Source organism: Azolla caroliniana, unplaced genomic scaffold (assembly GCF_043228905.1).
Source record: "Azolla caroliniana isolate FFs.n. ecotype wild unplaced genomic scaffold, voAzoCaro1.0.p SCAF_8, whole genome shotgun sequence".
Taxonomy (NCBI): domain Eukaryota; kingdom Viridiplantae; phylum Streptophyta; class Polypodiopsida; order Salviniales; family Salviniaceae; genus Azolla; species Azolla caroliniana.
This window is the reverse complement of record NW_028230443.1, coordinates 3,159,628-3,183,443: the sequence shown is the minus strand read 5'-3', so window position 1 is coordinate 3,183,443 and position 23,816 is coordinate 3,159,628. Positions and strand designations below refer to the sequence as shown.

At 37.0% G+C, this 23,816-nt stretch overlaps 2 protein-coding genes across 3 annotated transcripts; both read right to left on the bottom strand.

Moving 5' to 3' along the window:
- Positions 1-1,281: 1,281 nt before the first annotated feature.
- On the bottom strand, positions 1,282-11,998 carry EIN2 (NRAMP metal ion transporter family protein). Its single transcript, XM_087323997.1, has 8 exons — positions 11,138-11,998; positions 9,640-9,726; positions 9,451-9,561; positions 8,655-8,870; positions 8,378-8,563; positions 4,907-7,828; positions 2,039-2,742; positions 1,282-1,830 (listed from the first exon to the last, which is right to left on the bottom strand). Exons 1-7 carry the CDS (start codon positions 11,357-11,359, stop codon positions 2,299-2,301), a joined length of 4,188 nt encoding a protein of 1,395 aa, XP_087180123.1. The 5' UTR covers positions 11,360-11,998; the 3' UTR covers positions 1,282-1,830; positions 2,039-2,298.
- A 3,708-nt stretch (positions 11,999-15,706) lies between these two features.
- LOC147860793 (CBS domain-containing protein CBSCBSPB3-like) lies at positions 15,707-21,937 on the bottom strand. Of its 2 annotated transcripts, XM_087323857.1 has the most exons (15): positions 21,862-21,937; positions 20,955-21,099; positions 19,631-19,802; positions 19,411-19,543; positions 19,015-19,185; positions 18,660-18,738; positions 18,402-18,515; positions 17,946-18,012; positions 17,745-17,850; positions 17,501-17,559; positions 17,289-17,398; positions 17,079-17,203; positions 16,579-16,658; positions 16,390-16,479; positions 15,707-15,987 (listed from the first exon to the last, which is right to left on the bottom strand). In XM_087323857.1, exons 2-15 carry the CDS (start codon positions 21,059-21,061, stop codon positions 15,784-15,786), a joined length of 1,617 nt encoding a protein of 538 aa, XP_087179983.1. In that variant the 5' UTR covers positions 21,062-21,099; positions 21,862-21,937; the 3' UTR covers positions 15,707-15,783. The 2 variants fall into 2 exon arrangements, with proteins under 2 accessions (XP_087179983.1, XP_087179984.1); XM_087323858.1 differs by lacking the exons at positions 20,955-21,099; positions 21,862-21,937 and adding an exon at positions 20,847-20,857.
- Between the last annotated feature and the right edge of the window lie 1,879 nt (positions 21,938-23,816).

The window sequence follows — 23,816 nt, the reverse complement described above, 5'->3', positions numbered from 1 at the left end:
TCAATATCCCCCACAATTTGTGAGGAATTCATGTTTATGTCCATCATTATATCGATCCAGGATAAAAACAATTTTCCATGAACAAGAGAGAAAATCAGAACTCACCCGATTGAAGAGGTCGAAGATTTTGAAAGCAATCGAAGACCCACAATGAGTTCTGAGTATGTGGATGCCGACAACACAAGATTCCTTATTGCTATCGTTGCTTCTCGTACAAACCGCCAAATTCAACTTGCTATATCTCGTTGCGAAGCTCTACTCGAGGGCTTTCCAACGCTTGTCTTTGTGCTCTCTCTCTCTCTCTCTCTCTTGAAAACACACAATTATATTAATAAATGTGTGAAAAATATTGCTTACAATGGGTGTCACAATGTGGTATGGTCACCCACTAACTACATGGGTAGTGGAACATGTTGAATTGCCAATAAGCAAGACAAACACTCCACCGAGGAAAGAATCTCCACATTTTTCGTAGATATGTTTTGACTCCACGCCTACCATGAAACACAAAAGCATTGCCCATATCCCAATTATGATGCAATCCCAAATACCTCAAAAACAGGAAAAATGATTCCCATCTTTGATTTTGAGTCAACCCATGTGAATTGTGCAAATACCCATTATATTGGTGTTAATTTCATTAATGAAATTAAGCATGTGTTACATTGTTATAAGAGGCATGTTTTGTATTTTTCCATATCATTTGAATGTTTTTAAATGAAGTGCTTAGATCACTACCATGAGTTCTTAGATTGACATGATCATTTAGTAGCCTAAGAATGATCAATGATCACTTGGGCACATGAAAATATAATGTTATCAATTGGTGTGAAACCTCAATTGAAACGACGAACCCTTCAAATAAAAGTTACGGAAAGAACTCATTCTTATGGCAAGGCATTCTATACATTCTTCCTGCATTTTCATCTTCTTTTACTCTACCTTGTATGTCTGTCCACTTCTTTTAGTCAATTTAGTGCATCATTCCTTTAGCATTACAATTTTGTTGACAGTTAAGAATGTTTCATAGAGAATTTTCTTCTATATATGCTCACCCACATGCATATTCATAAGATAAATGTTACATTATTATGTAATGACATTAACGAATCGTGATAATTATGATACAAGGTGAATTCCCAAGAATGTTTTGATTCTTATCAGGGCATTGCTGAAGATCCAATGTAAATGTCAAGTTTAGTGTCATATACTAAGACAAATAAACAATGTGTAAGTAACTCTTCTGTTAAAACGTAACAAATAAGAAGAATTCAAAACGAATGAGCACTAGAATCAACATTTGTTTGAAAATATAGAAAGCAGCCATACTTTTCTATGTACACAAATAACGGGATTTAATTTGTTCAGGCAATATAGACAGAATTGAGGTAAATATATAGACACTACTTGCATTTCTGGTGAACATATACATGTAAAGACTACACAAATTTTGCCTTTGGATGATGACCAGAATTTGATATGGCCTTGACAGGAGATACTGTATACAAAGCTCATATTCTTTAAGTGAGCTTTTACTTTTCAATTACATCATTTGAAGCAAAACATTATATACCTTTTTCTCATTGCACCGCTGGAGTTGCTAATTCAGCTCTGGAAAGCGAGTTTTCCAACAAAACTGGATTTGTAATTATACCATATAAACATTGGATAAAAAGCACTGAGAATCCATGCCAGCTCATGGTTTCAGCCTCTGTTGAAGGTTCAGGTTTGGGTTTTGGTTCTATGGAGCATTTTTATAGTTTGCTCACCTATGATACAAGATTGGACAAGAATCCAGACTCCAAAACCACCTTCCAAAGAAACTTTTAACTGTTCCGTCAATTTTAGAACCATGAGCATGGCCCCACCCCTTGCAAAGGGGCAAACTTTACTCTTAAGGAGAAAATATATGTTTTTGAAGGTAAAGATAGTAGGGTCTACACAACAATGGATTCATTGGCAGTGTTCTGCCATTTCAAACCACTGCTGGTATTATTATTATTAATGTTATTATTATTGTTATTATTATTAGCATTACCTGTTGTTCCCGGCCTCTTACTGCTATTATGTTGCTTATAACAGAAGGCGCAATAATAACCTTTCCCTTTTGGGAGGCCAATGCATTGGCGGTCCTATCTGTCTGGCCCCTTCTGAAAGATGATTACCATCTCAATGAATCTAGTAGTAATGAAAAAGATAGGTACACTTCCACCTTTCCCTCTAAGGGTACTCAAATTACACACCCAATGCCAAGACTCAGGATATGAAGAACACGTCTTTGTTTTGGAAGTAAAGAAATTAGGATCTACACAACAAAGGATTCGCTGCCAATGTTCTGTGATTTGAAACCCCACTGCTAATATTATTATTATAATTAACATTTCCTGTTGTTCCCAAACTCTTACTGCTAAGACGTCGCTTATAACGCTTCAAAACAGAGGCAAGATTTTCTTTCCCTTTTGGGAAAGCCACATCACCGGCAGCCGTTCCTGTCCGCCCTTTCCGAGAGCCGATTGCCATCTCAACAACTCTAATAATATCCAAAAAGACATTCACACTTGCCCCTTTCCCTTTAGGGATACTTGGATTATGCCCCCAGGGCCAAGACTGTGGACTGGCAGAAAATCCAGTTTCTCCAACATCCTTCATAATACATTGTTTTACATCAGGAACCTCTGAAATCACACAGATACATGAAGTTGAGATTGTACGTGGCTTTGAAAATGCGGGATCAAGTACCCCCTGTTTCACCAGATGAAAACTGGATATTAGGACTCCACACTCCAAAGCACATAATTAACCAAATAAACATGATCAATTAATGAATAACATTTACTCTAGATCAACTGGCTAGATGGGTGGACACATAAAATATCCCACCAAACAATTCCTAACTTATACCACGTGCACTATTCTAGAAAGTGTAGTAAGTATATAGAAGAGAGGAACCAAATGATTTGTATTCAAAAATAGCTAGCGGGTCTACTTTAACCACAATTTCTAATAAATTTGTATTAATGGTGTATGTTCATACAATGAGACAGTAAGACACAAGCCATTCTCTCTACAACAGAAAAAACAGATTAGAGAATAGTACCAAAACCACAAAGATCCAAACAGGTATTGATGTACCTCTCTGAAACACTATAAGTTGAGCCCCTTTTACACAGAGGAAAACGACAGACACATACACAGCCATATGAGAAAGTCCAAAGATCCCAAATCCATTGCACAGCCAAGAATTACCCCATGTCTGAGAAACCCACAAGTATAACTCATCCTTCACTTTCCAATCACCATCATCTTGCATCCATAATGTCAATTCATTGTTGATATCTTCTCTCTCTTCACACATAACGGATCCTTCTTGCTAATTACCCACAATCTATCTTCCCCAAAAGACTTTCTTAATAGCCAGAAACAGCAAAAAGTCCTGATGCATTTTTTCCTTTCCAGAAACTCAGAAAGGGAACTTAAATTTTTATTTATTTGTACATTATTCAAAAAACATTTACATAAAAAATATCACATCAAACTTATATTTTAATTTCTTGTCTGGAAATTCAGATCTACATTTCATCAGTAACGTTTCTTTTTCTATTTGTAATTTGTAGCTAGTCTAGATATTCAAAGTTTCAGCTAGTTTCCAACCTTCTGTAGAAACACTAATTTCTAACACTCGCTCAAGGAGATATCATTATCTACAGCTTCCTCTTGGTTGGATTGCTTGATGAAAATGCCAGGAATATATCATTTGTTAAAAGCATAGAGATATGGAACTTCAGAAAACAAAGACTCATCCTCCCCAAGAAAACCATAGCAGAATATATCATACAGCACCTAGAGGCTAGACGAATGGGAAATATGCATATAATGCATAAAAAACACCATGTTTAAATTTAGAAATAGGAAAAAATTTCCAGCCTGAGCAACAAACGTGATATAAGTAATGAGTATACAGAAAATAAGAGAAACAGTAACCTGTGCTTGTGGATAGGCTAGGCTGACTGGGAGACATCAACCAAATGGATGTATAAGAGTTTGGTCCCGGTCTTCTTCCATGTTTTTTCTCGAGTATGGAATCTTTCTTTTTCTTGTAATTATTCTATCATTTGGTCCAGCTTCGCTTCCATGGTTAACTTATTTTTCAGAATGAAATTTGAATGACTTCTGTTCAGCTCAATTTCTACAGGATATGTCTCCATCTTATGTTAAATCTTTCAAGATGCCACTCTTACAATGATCAACTTGCTTTGAAAACAATCCCACTTGGATCAGGACATTACAATCAGATAGAACATACAGTCTAAATGGAACACATAGTCTGCTAGATAGGTCAGAGATGGGTATAGAGCATAAGTTGGACCTAAGGAAAATAGACATGATATCAAAACACTGGGGAGAAGGAGAGCAGTTTCCATACAGCAGACAACATTGGCAAGCACAAGGGCTGACTGCAGAGGGTGGCAGAGGAGAGTTCAATGATTGATTGCATGAGATGACTGACTATTCTCACATCTTCCTTCTTTTTGAAAAAACATCTTCCAGTTACTTCGTTCTTTATTTTATTAAGTCATGGAAGCAATCACTTCTTCAATGGGAGAAAGCCAGAAAATCTTGATAAACCAAGATTATTCTTTCTGGAACTGTCGAGCTCAGAGTGTTTTTTTTCCAGGGCTCAGTGACGATGAAATGAACATTTTTAGCATCTACACATAGATGTTTACCCATCTTCTTTAACAGAAACTTTGGACTTCTGGGTATTTTAAAAGTTCCACTTTGTTATTTGTAAATTAGTCGAGAGCAAAATCACAGCACAGAGGATAAGTATACACTTTAGAAGATCAAATGCAGCACTAAGCTTGAAATTTTTACTGCCATAGAACAAAAGGTTGCAAAGCTATACCTGAAGACGATTAAGAACGTAAGTATATTTTCCCCAAAGCTCTGGTCTGCTTTCCATCAACGCTAATTCCAAAATTCTATGAATACACCACACCCCAAAGCTTACTACCAGTTCCATACTCCAAACGCATCCCTCACCACAATGTGGCACGCCTGATGCAGCCAATGTTGGATCAACATCACTCTTTGCAAATTGTTTCTGAGAGCCACCAACCAAAAATTGCTCATTCAATGTCTGCACCTTATAGAGCTCTTTGGCATCTGCATCGAGGAGGACCTTCTCTCTCTTAGCAACTGTGCCAATAAGATCTTCATCCAAGCCACTCTCAAATCGGAAAAGCCAGTCCGAACCATCCAACTTAAGCAACTTGCGTATGCATATCCGTAAAGCATTCAAAATAGCAATGTCGTGATCATTTGCTAGAATTAAAGATGACAAAGTTCCACTCTGACTCACTGTCATGTCTGTTGTGTTAGGAGATATACTAGTGCTTGAGTGAGATGAGCCAAAGAGTTGTTCAAATGGTTGTGTGGACCAAAGTGAAGATGATTGAATTGAAAATGCATCTTTTCGTGATTGTGGGGGAGAAATTTCATCGAAGGATAATGGTGCTCTTTCATCAAATGATAATGCTGTTTCAACTTGGGACTTGAAGCCTTCACTATCATTTGTATTTATACCAAAATATCCTTGACTAGCAGGCCGCTGTGTGTAAGAGGGGCTAACTATGTCCTTTTCACCCAACTGCACTATCTTATGATCATTGTGCGGAATATTCAATTCCCCTGTAACTCTATACACAAGAGGATCCCAGACTGAAGCATCCAGCCCAGTGTATGGCATCCTATGAGTCCCTCTAGACATGTCCAGCAACTCAGTTTCATTATGGAATGAGTTACTTGCTGAAGAGTTCCCAAACAACCTTTGTTTCGCATATGGTCCGGGAAACTTTGATTGACTGGAGTTGGATGAAAGATTACTCTCAAATCCAGTGCTGGATGATACTTGAAGCCTGTTGAAGGTAGCAGCATGTGAAGTCTGCTCATGTAAAGCTGGTCTTTGCCTCTCTACTATAAATGGACTAACATCCAATCCCATAGAAAATGTACGACTTCTTTCCACATAGGAGGCCATCTTGTACCCATGAATAGTATGAGGTTGGTTATCAACATTATCCCTAGAAGATGGAAAATTCAGGCTTGAATATCTCCGAGCTTCCAGATTATGGGAAGAATAGGATTGAGGATAGAGGCTATCGAGAGAGTCTGATGGTGAACTAGGATACCTAGAATGCAAAGCTGGATCAACCAGATCGCCCATTGCATTCTTGTGCCAAGATTTCTGTGCAAATGTATGCAAATTACCAAATGTATCATTATAACCCACAGATGGATAATACCCTAAGGTGTCCATTTGTGAAGCTTTGAAGCTACGTACTCCTGGTTTTCCTTGTGGTAAAGCTACTGTTTGTCCATGTAAATCATACAGTTTACTCCAAAATTCATCAAGTAAGCCAGAAAATTGCCTTCTCGCTGACCTACCCAATCCTGACAATCTCGAAAGGCTGCCACTGCCACTGCCACCACAGCTACTTTCACTTGCATCACTTCTTGCACTGAAGCTTTTTTCTGATCCTGGCTCTTCTAATGTGGATGAATTAACACTACCTCCTAGAATAGATGGATTTCTCTGAAAAGCATTATCTTGCTCTAGGGTCTCCCAACCATCTATATAATCATCATCCTTATCAAACAGCTCATTACCATCAACTTCTTCATCGGTTTGTTTGGGGTGTTCAATGTCTCTATTTGCATCAGATTTTCCAGCATCATGCTGATCAATTTTGTTTGGTTCAGATGAAGGAACCAACAATGGTATAAGAATTTTGGAACAAGAGTTAACTGAAGGAAAAGTATCACCAGGGATTGACGTACTTACTAAACCTGGTATTTCCTTCATATTTGTCTTTGACTGGATTTCTTGTCCCTGGTTGCAAAGAAGAAATGTAATATCATCAACTGAGGATGTTGAAACTTCTACTTTCGCCTCCACATAAGGTTCCTTCTGAGATGCCAAATTCTCAGCACAATCTAGCGGGATATCTTCTAATTGTACTTCTTCCACTACTTTTGTTGTGGACATAACACATGGATCATTAGCAAGTTCATCTGCCTCCAATGCTTTAGAGCAATCAGTCTTTGCCACCTCAGGCAAGACATGATCATTATAAAGATCAAATTCTTGAAATGTTTTCTTGGCCTCCACATATTTTCCCTCTGAAATTTCTGGAATACATTCCATGGGGGCACTGACAGACCTCATCAGTTGTTTGGTCCGCCGTACTTTAAATGGAGTGGAGATCATCCACATTAGAAGCAATGTTGATGAGGTTGCAAGACCCACAGTTGTGATGCAGCATAGAAAACGAACCACTTCTCCCCATTTTGTACTTAACTCAACTAAATCTCGAAGAAAATTCCAACTTCCTGAGATCATATATTCATCATATTCGCCAAAAAACAAGTCAAATATCACCCAAACATCCATCACATAGATAATTCCACAGCAAATCCAGGATATTGTCTCCACGAACAAGGAGTTCTTATAGTTGCCCATAATTCTCTGGGAAGATGTTACTTTAACCAAAGGGACTATTACAAATGGAAGCTGCAATGTTAGGATGACCTGGAGAAAAATGAGGACCTGGTAAACTCCTTCACTCCCAAAACTCCATACAAGAAACAGAGCTGCAATGGTTGCTCCTAATCTGGTAAAAATATGATGTAACATAAACGGCAGCTTCAAACCTAAAAGCCCCTGTGCTGCCACCTGCCCTGCCATTGTCCCACTTAATGTTGAAATTTGGCTTGCACAAATGAAGGAAAATCCAAAAGCAACAGGAGAAACCGAGTTGCTTAATACCTGAAAAACAACCATGATATACATAAATAGCCTGCAATCCATACAACAATTGTGCACTGATTCTTATGAATGTGTAATTCCATCTGGCCAACGTCCTTCTGATTACCAAGAATAATATTTATAGAAAAGAAACTATGTAACACAATCTGGATGCTTGAAAGTCGGCCATGATGAGCATTAACAAGTTTAGAGAGAGAACCAATCTCGAAGAGAATAATAGAAAGATAACCAAAGAGTAAAGGAAGCCTAAGAATCAAACATAAAACAATAAAGAGTTAAAACAAGGGACTCCACGAGTCATCAAATTTGAGAAGAGTGAATGCATGCATTCTGCAATAAAGCTTAAGAATAAACTAAAAACAATAAAGAGTTTGAAAATACTTCGTGAGCCATCAAATTTGAGAAGAGTAAATGAATGCTCTGTGCTAATAAGATGGCACAGGTGTAACCAATACAGTACAGACAAAGAAAACTTTCCACGTTGATGCTATAGACGTGTCCATTTTATCCTATACACAACATAACTGGTTCAGACAAACAAAATATCACCTGTTCCATGAGTGCTTGGGCATCTTGAAGAATAACAACAACATGACCAGAATTATGAAAAATTGCTGCTGCTGAGCTTAAAACAGCCAAAATGACAAGGAACAGAGTACCAGAAGCTGCAGTGATATTTACGGCACTGTAACGAAGTGGCAAACCAGAATTTTGACTATCCTGAAATTTTCCATTCTGCATTATGTGGAAAAGCAGATTTCAAATGTTTTCAAATATAAGTAAACTATTAAAAGATTAATAGAGCTATGAAAAACAATTTGATTACTTCAAACAGTGCAGACTGAAGATAAATGTTTGTCGGTAAAATATTGGAACCTAAAATTCCGGAAGCAATATATATTATTTCTCCCCTAAACATTGGAATGAGTCCTTGAAATGCTGCAGGTGCACTGGAAATATTATTATATAAGGTCTCAGCAGTAAAACTTAAGAGAACCACACCCATGATGCTGGCAATGAGAAGTGCTGCTTTGTACAAGCCCTGAAAATAGCACAAATGCAAACTCCTCTTTAGTTCAGGACTTGGAATATGCCACTTCTATTCTACAAATTTTGACAAGATTGAATCAATATCTTTATAGTGATACAAGCATATAATTTCATTTTGGAATGTAGTTCTTATCTGCGTTTAGATGTTTTTTCTCAGAGATATCTTTATTTATTTTCTGTTAATTTTATCTTTTATTTTTAATTTTGCTTTTTGGGGGGAGAGTGGGGAGGAATTCCTTCCTGACAACTCCATTCCAGTCTCTCTAGTTAAATGTGAAGAATACACTCAGTAAATTTCATTTAACGAACCATCCTCAAATCATAGGACATAAAATAGCTTTTCAAGTGAAGATTTGTGTAAGATAAAGTTGGGCAGCATGAGACTATTTCCACATGTTGATAAATTCATATCAATAAGACTAATATAAAACAAATCTGACTGTAAGATGGAAAGACAGAACCTCCGGTCTCATATAGAGTCCTTGACTTTCTAAAGAATGTGAAAACTGAAATCTTACTTAAAACTTAACCGACTGAACTGAATGCGAGCAGAATAATTTGAAGTTCCTTACCAAATGAGGAAGAAACAAAAGAAAAATGATAGAATCAACCGCCGCAATAATCACACTGGATATCATTGAAAAGCCCAGCAATGAATTTAATATTATGGCTATCCCCAACACCTAGAAAAAGAAATACAAATGTATTTTAAGGAACAACCTAATTAAGTAAACAAGACTTTATTGCAAGATTTGGCATACCGTGCTAAGGTCCAAAATAAGAATTGAAACTTCACACAGGAACCATAAAATCATGGATAGGTATCGTGGATACTCAGCACCGCATATCTGAAATACCAAATCCAATGAGAGACAAGCATGAAAATGGTTTTCATAAACAAATTTGGATCTCATATTTTGATCAACACAAAAAATATCTTGCAAAACCCACATACACAAAAAACAATGTAAAAATGTCACCTTCATTATTAACAGTCTAAACTATTCATGGTTTAGTTAAAGTGTGCACTTCATATATCACTTCCCTCATCCTGATCACAGCCAATATCAATTTTTTACACCTTGAAATATTCTAGACTTTCGCATTCCATCTAAATAATGAGTGATCAGCATCAAGCTACATTACAGATGAGAAACAACCATGACCAATGATGGTGTTTATCATGTATACAGTTATGTCTCCACATATGAACACCAAATCCGTTTAAAATTCTTCCAGGTCTTCAAGTGCCAGAACCAAAGCAAACATTCAAGCTAGCAAAGGTTTATAAATTTCATAAACTTTTCCGTTCATTACAATAAAAGCTTTATTACATGTTTACAGATTACAGTAAAAGCTTTATTATAGATTACATGTTTTTCCATGGTTTCATTATTTGCCATTAACTCATGGCAGCACATTGCCTGCATATTTGCAGGGATTTCGGACATCAACTTCTGCTGTTATATTTAATCTTTAGACACCAGGAAAGTCAGTAATATTTAAACGTTAGAAATGGTTGTTTCTTGAACCTGATGAGCTTCCAAAATTGTGAAGTCCCATAATAATTCCCTATCATTCTACTACTCATACGGCATACTTTTACTTCTTTGCAATGGAACCTGTATTGTAGCTGTGAGCCTTATACATTAATGTTCTAATCTTTAGAGACCAGTGTAGCATTTCATATTTAAGTATTAGTATTGTTCATTTCTTGACTCTGATGAGCTTTCAAAATTGTTGAGAAACATATGGATTGGCTTTTACTCTACCACTCAGAGGGCATAAAGTCTCACTTTTTTGCAATTGAACAAGTATAGAAACTGTGATTGTTATACATTTCCTTCTTTTCAACTGACTGACACAGTAGATATAACTTATGCACAAAAGTGTTTGAAATTGTTGTGAAACATATCAATTCACTTCATTCAATCACTACAAATGGCCAAGGCAACCTTTTTCTTCTTTTCAATTGAAACAGTATGCTTTATTCGTAGATATGTGTTTAAGTTTGTTGAGCAATCCACCAATTCACATCGTTCTACCAATACTCTTACTTCTTGCAAACTATAGGAGTTTGATAGCTATTGAGTATTTCATGAATAACGGTTCTAAATTGTTGGGCACTGTAGCAATTCACATCATTCAATCACTCACAAGGCACACTTTCTTCTTGCACATTATCAAAAGAGTATTACAATCTAGGAGCCATAAAGGAATATTGCTATGTAAAAGTTGATCATGGATATATAATCTAACCTGAGCAAGGTTCTTTCCTGTTGCGAGGCCAAGACGATTGGAAAGAGATTGTAGAAATGCTGAGAAAGCACAAGCTGATATCAACACCCAGACGAGCTCTAACCCGAGTCTTGACCCTGCTTCCATTGCAGTTGCCCAGCGGCCAGGTTCCATACATCCTAAATAGACCAAAAAAGCAGGCCCCAGACGAGAAAAGGATGTCCTTGTAATATGATTAGGCATCTCGAAAAATGGGTCTCTACTGGATAACTTGTTTTAGGGTTTCACAGAAGATGGGATTATTCAGTTTCTAGGAATGATATGCCCAGGCATCTCAATGAAAATGGATTATTTGCCACAGGCCCCGTTTTGAGCCTTCTTCAACAAAGCTCTAGTTTTGGACTGTTTACAGCAATCGTAGTTTTTCAGTTCGTAGCAATATGATAAAGCAGCTCAATACAATTGAGATTTACCCATATGCTGCTTTCATCAATCAGATTTTTCACAAAGGCTGTGATTTTAGAAATTCGCAGAAACTACAGTTCCAAATGGATTGGAACTTTTCAGAGGCTGGATTCCTGAGGCGAGAAGTAGAAACCGGATCAGTAACTCAAACAGAACCGGTTTCTTTAGCCCAAGCACTATTTCTAATCAATCTGGTTTTTCCTACACAATTCTGAATTTCTTGAACTTTATAGAGGGACGAGCAGTACACAAAACCTTCTTTCTTTCTACAGTACGAGCAAGAAATTTTAGGGTTTTTAACACGGACCCTGTTTTGAATCAATCTAATCGTTTCTGCACAGCTCTGGAATGTAAAGGACTCGGGTCGAAATAACGGATTCAGGCAAGAGCAATGGCACGCAGAGGATGTCGAAATGTCAGTTTCTGTGCACATAGAGAAAACAAATTAGGGTTTTCACAGAGGAGGGCGATATTCCCCAGCAGGTGCAGGGAGCTGGAATTAAGCGTGGGGGGTGTGATCGGAGGTCAAGGGGGAGGGGGGGAAGGGGAAGGGAGAGGGCAAAAAGGATGAGGGGTGGGGTGAGGGGGATGGATTGACGTGGTAGTAGCCATGGAAGCTCGGGAGAAGGGTTGAAGTATGTATGTATGTAGTGGGTGTCAGAGAGAGAAGAAAAAAAAGGGAAAAGAGACGTGTCCCTTTACTGAAGGAATTGATAGATCAGAGAGAGATTAGAGACAGAGACAGAGACAGAGATTAGAGACAGAGACAGAGACAGAAACAGAGATTAGAGACAGAGACAGAGACAGAGATTAGAAACAGAGACAGAGACAGAGACAGAGAAACAGGGGAAGGAGGATGAAGATTTTAGAAGAGAAGAATGAATGAATGAAGCACTTGTTATTAGTTAATGTCTTTTAAGAGAAGAAGAAGAAGAAGAAGAAGAAGAAGAAGAAGAAGAAGAAGAAGAAGAGAAGAGAGATGGATGGATGGATGGACAATAGATGGACAGGCTAGGGCTCCGACAATGGCCTGTTTGTTTCGACAAATTGGCTCGGACAAATGGCTTCAACATGAACTACATATTGCTAGGCATCTCATACACACGCGTGTTTAGGGCTCCGACAATGGCCTGTTTCTTTCGATAAATTGGCTCGGACAAATGGCTTCAACATGAACTACATATTGCTAGGCATCTCATACACACGCGTGTTTAGGGCTCCGACAATGGCATGTTTGTTTCGACAAATTGGCTCGGACAAATGGCTTCAACATGAACTACATATTGCTAGGCATCTCATACACATGCGTGTTTAGGGCTCCAACAATGGCCTGTTGGTTTCGACAATTTGGTTCGGACAAATGGCTTCAACACGAACTACATATTGATAAGCATATCATACAAACACGCCACGGATGAGACAATGGATGTGAACAGAGGCGACAATGGATGGATCGATGGATTCGACCACATATGAGCTCTTCTTTGTGTGGAAATGCAGAATGCTCCTTTGCATCTTGGACTCCCCCGACCCCCCCCCCCCCCCCCCTCGAAGCGTCCGCCATACAACTAGCCACCCTTCGAAAGATTCCCATGAGAATAGTAACGAATACCATTGATCACTGTCAAGGTATGTATTAAATAAAAACCTAGTCTTTAAATGGAGAAGGCAACGACAACAATCATTCGGGTGAAGGGAAAGAACGTGATAAGGTTCGACCTTAGGAGGCGAACAATTGGAACCTTTGGACAAACCCTCGCACCCAAACAATGTGACATATATGTAGAACGGGATAAGGTTTGATTTTAGGAGGCCAACAATTGGAACCATTAGACAAAACCTTGCACCCAAATAATGTGAGATATATGTGGGCATATTGACCAATGAGTAATCACTCGGATTCTCAACGAGTCCATTTTTTCTTGTCAATTAACGACAACAATGTGGACCATTCATTCGTCGGTCCATCCAATTCTCTACCCTTTTTGCTCATCATGCTCATAGAGATTGTGTTAATCTTACAAATGTATAAAGATAAGATGCATATGTCCCAACATTCAATAAAGTTTGAAAGATACATTTAAAGTAGTTTTCTTTTGTGAAAGTGACCGCATATCCATGGTTACATATTTGTGACTAGTAATATATAATGAAAGAGTCGACTTTCTCAATCGGCATATAATCAGGTTTTGTCAACGGGTTTCCCCTTTTTAATTGGTATAGAAACTTGTTTTGGATCAAAGTGATATATCTTTATATGGCTCAAGTGCTTCTTTGATCAACTCATATTTCTAAACCAATCTTCTCTATCATTGCCATCATCTCATAAAATTCAGTTTTCCTCATGTTATCATCCCATTCGGTCATCAATCAAATATATTCTGCATCATATCACCAAATTAACATATGCAATGGAAGGATAAGGTGTCCATGTTGATGTAATGTTCAGAGTTACAAAACCTAAATTTGCAATAAAGGTAAATGAGTTTTTTTCTTCAATCTCCTAGAGTTCATTCATGGTTGGCTATGCACCTCTATTTTTAATATTGTTTGCATTGTTCAATGATGGAATTATCAATTTCATGGGGACAAGTGCATTAATGAGAATGGTCACTATTTTGTCGCAATAAGCTTGCCATACAATTATAAGTTACATTTACCGTTTCTTTCTTACCATTTTGTATGTTAACTTTTCAACTATCCATGCGTGCCCACTTGTAATATGAGTAGAGCAACTGTGTTAATGCTCTCGCTCTCATAGGTCAAACATGACATAGGGAACCAAATGCACACATCATACAAATACATGTGCGCGTGTGTGCGCGCACACACGCACATGTGGAGGTCATGGGCCAAAAGAGAATTGTGGAACCAATACAACCATACAAAGCATTCTAAAAAAGTATTAAAAAAACATAAGTAAATACTAAGTTGTGACTATTGTTGGAGAGGTCATTGAAGGGTTTAGCATATCAAAAAATCGTCCACTCCCTCTATTTCAGAGGTCCATGAAGTTTCTTGAAGCCTCACTTTTGAGCTATAGGTTGGTTCAAATTGAGCTTCCCCAAAAGTCCATCCTTTAGTCCCTCTAAGGAGGTGAGATTGGAATACAAAATCGAGTCAATCTTCTTTGTGTCAAGAAACGATGGCTCAAACTGTTGAAATTTGTGACATGATCATCAAGGCTGTCTCTCTCTCTCTAGGATTGAAATATGTATTGGTAACATCTCTCAATCAACATGCTCCTACTTATTAGGACCATGTCACCTCCATTATATATGATCATATTTCTTAGAACCACATCACTTACATTAGATGCTCCTACTTCTTAGGACCATAGGTATCACCTGCATTGATGTAGCAAGCTTGGAGAAGATTTATTTTGAAGTATATGCTTACAATTCTAAGGCCCCTCACATAGACTTCATAGATTTGTACTAAGATAAAGTAAAAAACTTTAAACATTCATAAAAGAGAATTATTGAGTTTCAAACAAGTTCACAATATGTAAAAATGGAAGAACGGATGCATTGTGCATGCTTCATAATGCTTTAATAGAAGCCATCACTTGTGCACAACGCAATGTTAGAGCATTAATAATCGATGTATGCATGATGCAAACTTTGCTTTATAAATCAGAGGTTCACCAACTCGATATTTCAACAAGCTCATGGAATGAAATATAGAAGAACTTTTTATGTCATTGTTTTGGGGTTTAGAGCACAACCACATACTCTATAATAATTCTGAAATTTAAAAGGCCTTCATTCTACAAAATGAAGATGACACCATCATTGATAACATTAGGCGTGCACTTTACTTGTCTATTTTATCATAGAACCAATCGAAAGTGAAATTCCAAAACAATTTTAGTTTTTCATTTTAGCTTATACTTCATATTGGTATACCATTTTGAATTGCACCATATATCTATTCTCCTAAATTACATGCCACATCATCATATTGAACCAAAGACCTCTTGGTCTCCAAAGGGTTGTCACAACCATCTCAACATATATTGAAAAAGACCCGCAGCTTGCTTGTGAAGCCGACCAGCGTACTGCCAACATGACTTGTTTATGCCTATTTACATGGAGTTCATGCACATCTTCAAACTAAAACAAATCAATAAATCCAGATGGATTGATTATATATGTGAATGTCAAAATCTTTGCATATCAAAGAATCACTTAGGCAATGTGTTAATGTCTTCTCAAGTAGATGAATGTACTCATACCAACTATTATTACAACCCCCATTAGAACAGTTGTATATTGAGGTGAAATCCATTCTTCACGGTTATCCATCTTAATGCAAGTTTTTTCAGCCTTCTCAGCCCTTGGTTCTTGACAATGTGAGCTCTGATGTTTGGATGAATGAAAAAAATCCAGGTGCAACTTCAAGGTCTGCATGTCTTTGAGATTGTTAGAAACTCCAAATGGAATGTAATGAAGGATTTACAGGTCTAAACTCAAAGAATCTTAATATTTTCAGATTTGTAGTCTCCTGTCCAGTCTCGTAGGTTGTTCTCCTCCCTTAAAGTGAGATGTGAATATATCCTTTTGTTAACGTGTCTGCATTTGTGTAATCATTGATTATAAATTCCACACTTGGGCTTATGCCATTGGCACATATTGACACTATAGGGGGGTCACTCATAAATATGTAGACATCGCACTCGTGTTCACCAGTTTTCTACGCCCCTTTCTACACACCGAGTATTAGATGTTTCCTAAGAAGGTAATAGAACCTAAAGCTAGGTATGACAGTGTGCTATAAAATATGAGTGAGAGAGAGATATGTCTGACCTTCCATCCTAGCAACCTCGCATGACTTACTGCGGCTACTAGGTCATTATTGCTTAACAACACAACATGATCCCCATCTTCATCTAGATACTGAAAATGAAACATTGCATTAAGATACACTATGGAAACCCAATAATTCCATCCCTAGTATTCATCTCCAATTAATAATTTAAAAATTCATACTAATACCGTAATGTGAAGAGGCTGATCATTATCCATTTCCATTCGTTGCACAATTGTGGATGTAAGTTCGGCCAAGTTTTCTGTTCCTGTTCAATACGCATACCATTAATCAATGGTAGTCAGTTTAGAAGTTTTCTTCCCTTCCAAAAACTTTAAGACTTGAAATATTTGATCATATTTTATAACTGTATAAATGTTTTGAATATTAGACAACGTTGGCATGGGAAGAAACATCAGAATGAAGGAAAATCAATGAGCACACTATAATTGTTGAATCTCATATTTGAGCATAATAAAACGACATCATAGGGGATATCAATTCCTACACTTTCTGTCCACTAATATGCATAATAAGCGTTCTCTATGGCCTAGTACACATCTGATCTACAACACCATATGTGTGTCTGCATAAGTATGCATGTATGCATATCACATAAACATATTGTCCGAAGAAGCAGCACATGTAATCAGGATCATCAGCCTTCTGTTTATAAGATGTTACTCACCACTTTGGAAACGGTGGACTTTCCCATTTAAGTCTTCCAGCTTGAAGGAGAAAGTGTCTACTGATGTGTATTTTATTTCATCCGAGACATAATTTTCAGCATAAGATTTTGGGATGGAAGCATCACTTAACCCAGAGGTGAACACTGTTAGAATATAGAATGCCCTCCAGTATAATATAAAAAGAATTTTTGAAGCAGAAACATGCGTACCTCTGGCTATCATCATCTTCTCCAGCAGGTTCCCACAAAAGAGCTGAATCCAAAAATTTATGCATCATGAAGTTTGACATGTCTGCATTTTCCCCACCATCTGTTCCTACCTACAATGTAAACAAGAAGCATCAGTGTACCTAGAAAGTATACAACTTGAGCCACATAGATATATGATATACATATTGGTTTAGGGTTTAGGGACGACATACAATTGCAAGTGCAGCATGTGTGAGGTGTAGAACATCCAGACAGGCAATAATGTATCCATCTGAAATAAGAAGGAAAGATATATCCATGTCTCTAAAAAACTATAACGCCCTATACGTTGTCTTGGCAAAGCATGTAGGAAAGAGGAAACAAAAGATCGAATCTACAGATTCTACAAGTTTTACAATGCTATATTTGAGGATGAATGAAAAATAATTCCCAGTAGAATGAATGGTATTTTATTACCTCGGTCTACCACCGGCAAATGCAGAAACTTTCCATCATGCATAGTATGAAGTGCATCCACAATGGTCATATTGATTGTAACGCATTCTGGATTAGGTGTCATGACCTGGCATGTACAGATTTTATTGGAAACTAGCATTGTGTTCCTATATTTAGAGAAAACACATTAAAAATCTCGGTTTGTAATCAGAACCACTGTACCTCTGCAGCAGCTGTTAAATCAGGTGGAAGATTCTTACTGACTACTCGCATCAAGATGTCTTTAGACCTTGAGAGAAATAGAAACAATATGATTAATTGCTGTATACTAAAGGGTATTAAAAATAAACAAAAAATGATAGAGCCATGTCCCACTATAGTTTAACAGCAATAGGAAGAAAAATAAATTTTATCCCACTAAATAGTTGTGCAACGTTAAGTTATATCATTTAAAAAACAATACAAAAATCAAAACTAGTAAAACCATTTTTCTGAGGGGTGGACAGAAAGATTTGCATTGGGGCAGGTTCATCTTAAATACCTTAAAACTTGTGGTTTTTTTACAATAAACAGGTATAGAGTAACTAAATTCACTATAATGTTAGTTAGACATGTTGTTTTAAAAGTATTCAACTAAAATATAGTGGTACTTGGCTCTTACTATAAAAACATACTAACGTGAGGATGCCCTGAGGCTTATTGTTTGTTGATACAATTGCTGAGTTCACCCGTAAATCTCTCATCTTTTTCGCAGCCATGTAAATTGTATCCGATGGAGATACAATTGCCACCCTGGAACTCATAATGCAACGGATTACATACAAAATGTTCATCTTTAAACTCATAATTGTACCCCGATGTGATCAGGTTGTACACAACTCATAAAAGTATTTTTGGGCCACATACATGACGACAAGAATAAGCATATACACTTACTTTGAGTTTTCATGGATTATTGATTCGAGTGATGGTCTGAACATTTTTGCACGTAGTGCATCGACCAGATTCAATGACCCTGATAGTAAACTACAATACATTAAAATAAACAAAAACATAGTCCTCTGAAAATATAAAATTCAAAAGAATATCAATGGTAGAAAATTTCTGCATTGCCCCAAATATAAACTACATAAATTAAAACAACTAAATAAATTGAAAATAAATCCTGTAAAAATACAAAACTCAAATGGTTGGCAACCATACCAAAATGTGCATTGCCCCAAATAACTAAAATTAAATATACATAATAAATCCTCAAGAAATACAAAACTCGAAAGATTCGCAACCATACCAGAATCTGTATTGCCCCATTGACGTTCTACACCTTCAACAGCAGCAGCTATGGCATTACCTTTCTCTGCTGCCCTTTCCATTCTTGCAATCGCATCATAAAGGCACTTTGTAATGTCTAGAAGTGCTGTAACTTCTCCATCTTGTACCACTGGTAGATGCCGGAATTTACCTATAATTACAAAACAGCACAAAATAAGTATAAAAAGCATAGATAAACAAATAATAGAGTAATAATTGTCTTCTTTAGAGCTGAGAGAAAATGAAAATGTAGTATTAACATCTGTAGAAGTACAAAATGACCTTTGGAACCAAAGCTACAGCTACAGCCACCATATGATACAGAATACAAATGTCAGATAGAAAGTGTAAAGAGAGGGAGAGCCATTTTCTTTGCCTTGAACCATTTTTTGAAGCGCTTCCACTGCTAGCGTATCATTTATGACATACACAGGATTCCGTGTCATAACCTTTGAAACAGGCGTCTCCTCTGGTTTCATATTCTCAGCTACCACCCTTGTGGTCACATCCTACAGTCATACAACCATGATCATTTATATTATAGCAAATAATTTTGCTGGAAAATTCAAACAATTGCCATGACTTGACTATAATACTTTGTCGGTTATGATCCCACACAACAAACCACTAGAATCAGTAAGGAGTGCTGCATCTGCCCGGACAGTCACCATGCGTCGGCAGGCATCTAACACTGTTGTATCATCTGATATGGTCAATGCCTTAGAAAGTCTCAACTTCTTGACAGTCCTTTCTCCGGTTGATTCTGATCTGTCCATTGAATATCAGAAATTACAATAAGGCAAATGCATCCGAAGCACAGAATTTTTAAGTATTGCTCTCTAAGGTGGGAAATAATTGTTGAACAATGAATCAAATTGACAGATTAATAGTGTTTTCGGATGTTCTAATTCTATAGAAAATAGTTGCAACCTTCTGTCAAACATAGTTCTAACATTATACGCAGATATGAAGATATCATGTCCGTTATAAGGCTCAAAAAACAAATGTGAACATCCAGATGTGGATAATTTTTGGCATTTTAATGAAATATGCTGCAACAAACTGAATATGATTCTTGGGCAACAAGGAGAACAAAACAAAACAAGCCATTAAAAAGGTTGTCCACAAAATGAACTCTCAAATGGCCATTCATCAAGTAGAGGATACAGTCAAAGAGGAACCCAATCAACTCCAAAGACATTTCTACTCTAAAATCACCTTCATACAAAGAAAGTCTCCTAAAATATTTACCACCAAAGGCACATTAGATATACCAAGTTCCAAGATGTACAGCAAAGATGTTAAAAATCGTCGCATTGAAATGCAGTGCCTTCTCTTACCTAATGTGTTGAATGGGTTGCAGTGCCTTCCCTTGCTTAAAGTGTTGAATGTGTTAAAATTCGTCCCATTGAAAAATCATAGCACATACCAGTTACCTCTATCCCAATTCCTCAAATATGCAGACTTAGCTTATAGATCTCTATTGATTGTCTAGACTTAATCCCTTTTTGTTGAGCTCAAATGCTTGGTTACATCACTTTTCTTTTCTATGCCCATTCTCTATAGATTTTTCAATAATTCCTTGTTAGAATTGCAAATATTGTCTAACACTAATTTGCAGTCTACATGGAACGAGCTGTACAATAATGACTTTCTAGAATAATACATATCATCCAACCAATTTCATCGCACATGGAATGAATTTTACTGAAAGCCTTATTACAATGGTAATTTCAGTTTTACACGTCAAAGGAATTGTATAAAAATACTCAGTAGAATAGTATATATCATCCATAACTGATTTCATCCGACATGGAATGAATTGTACTGTACTGAAAAACTTCATAGAATGCTAAATATTGTCCGTCTATTGAAAGATTTCCTACAGCAGTGAATGCTGTTTATAACTGTTTAACTTACATGGAATGAATTGTACTGAAAGATTTGCGGCCACCTGAAACTTTTCCATTCTTCCTAACAGTGTTTCTTACAGTGCAAGAGCTTTTCCCTTTTGTATTGGAATACATTCTCAATATTGCCAATGAATGAATAGATGTGGTATTATCTGAAACGTACAACCAGAAGAGATCAAATCAAACATAAGATCTATCACATAAGCACAGAGATATAGTGCATTTGAGAAGTAAATCTGGAGACATGGTTATTCAAATGCTGAAATGTGAGGCATAAACAGAAAACAAAATTGTGATTTTACCTTTAAATTCATTCACAATGGATGAAACCAAACATCAGTTCTGGTGCCCATGAAGACATAGTGCATAGTGCATGTACATTTTGCTATATCAAGTAGCCATGAAGGCATAGTGCATTTATGAATTAAAGTCCAATTGTATCAAAGAAGCGTGAAGATATAGTGCATTCATGAAGCAAAAACAACTATAGCAGATAAACATGAGTAAATTTTGCATTGATGACGTAAGACCAAAACATTTTGACATGTCAAACAAGCATGAAGATATAGTGCGCTTATGAAGCAAAATTGAACAAGAAAGAAGCCATAAGCGTGTGAAATGAAGAAAGTAGTACCTCAAAAGGAATGAAATTTTGAAGCAAAGACATAACACACACCAAAAGGAATTTATTTATTGATCTTCAAATGCAATCTGAATAAATCAAAATCAGCATTTTTACCTTTAATAAGATAATGATATAGTACAATTATGAAGAGATCAAACCCAAACATTGGCTACATAAATCAAATAAGCCATGAAAGACAATATAGAGCATTCATGAAGCAAAATAATGAAGAATGTAACGTTTTAAGAGCAAAATAACAGAACCCAAGAAGAAATACTGATTCACATACCTTTGAAGTGCAATCTGAAGGTATGAAATAGAGGCCAACAAAAAACAGGGGGCTCTAAAGGTCTGCTGCAATATACACATAAACATACATTTTCATCAGTCTCGCATAAAGAGCTAATAATGGCTCTTGTTTTTTGGTGTTTGTTATTTTGTGGGAAAAAATATGTTCAAAAGTGCCCCTGTTTCGGATTTGAGCCCAGAAAGCAACAAAAGCCTCATGACAAAATATGTGAATAGGAGGATGTAGTTCTCGTTCATAGCTAATTTCAAGTATTTATGCATGGAACAAGACCATAATCTACATACATTGGGTGGATCGAACGAACTTGCTTGTTAACATTTTTCCGAGGCATGGAAATGATTGAGCATTATTCGGAACCCATCCATCCGCCCGCCCAAGAGATTGCCGCTAAGATCGCATTGATTTGTTTATATAATGCATGATCTGCGTGGATCTGAGCATGTCGTCATGCACTTGTTTGTTACCGAACGCGCACACGAGCGTATCGCTTTCCTGAGCCTTGGAAGGGATTGGGCATTGTTTAGAACCCATCCTATACATTGTTGGTAATATCACATGGATTTTTGTTAGCTAATGGCGCGCCACAATTTGTCTGGTGTGTGTGTGTGTCTCGCATTTGAGAACTTATTGTAAAAAGCCTATCTTCGATCTGAGGAAAACAAAAGGTATTTGATGATGTCTTTTTAACGAGAATTGAGAAACAATGTTTAGGTAGTTGTGCAGTTTGTTTTCTTTACTAGAAACTAGACATGATCCATGTGCACAATGTAGTGTCGTGTGAATCTTGGATGCTTCCCATTTACCAAACGTAGTGATGAATTAACCTTTAGAATGTCGTAAGAGAGATGCTGGAGCATACACTTATTGACAAACACTCAATACTATGTGACTTCCATAAGCAAAAGCAATAACAAATTTTTTATCCTAAAGTACATGCTTTATAGTAACTTTTAGGACAAGGTTTCTTGTATATACTTCTATAGAGAGATCCCAATGGCAAAAATAAATTGGCCCTCGTTTGTGACAATCCTACAAGAGATAAGGACATCCATAGTGAAATATTATCTGGTGAACTATTGAATGTAACGGATTGAGTGCATGACTTTGTCCTCTCTTTTTTGTGCACAAAAATTACAATACGAGCACAAGAAATGATTCAAGCAAACCTGTCAACTCCAAATGGGGTCATGGGAGTTGAAGCTTTATTTTAAACAGTGACTTTCATACATAGATTGTGGAGTCTCCCCCACACTAGGTTATGAGGACTTGTTTACACATCATCATCTATGTTATTGACATCAATAGGGCGTAAACTAATATTCAAAATGCTTCCAATGACTACTTGGTTAGGCTTGCAATACATGCATCGTTTTTCATTGTAATAGCTAAGACTTAAACGATGAAAATGCTTTCTTTTCTTTTTTTTCCTAGAAAATATCCTTTCATTAATTATAAACAGTTATTCCAAGAATGTTGACCTACCGTCAAGCTACCCTCGGTATGTTGCACTCTTCCTTGGGTCCCCATCCCTAAAGGATAAATAGTATCAACACTCCACCACTCCATAACCTAGTTATGTAATTGGTGGTGGGAACAAGCATACTAGTGATGTTAAGCACCACATGGGTCTTGCATTTTGTAGTGTGAGAAAAGGGGCCTTCTTCCAATAGGCGATAAATTCGAGGCGCTGCTCTGTTTGTTGTGGGCATGACCATATAATATCCCTTGGTGAAAATTTACAATAGTATTCTATACACGTGGATAAGTGTGAGGGTTAAACAAGAGTGTAAATAAGGGGAAGATTACTTTTAATCCTCGGGATTGAGACAACCCATTAGGCCAAGTGTGAACTTGCTTGGGGGCCTTAGGTCTCGCTATAAATATGAGGCCTACCTACCCTCATTTTATCATCTATTGACTACGTCAAGACTCTG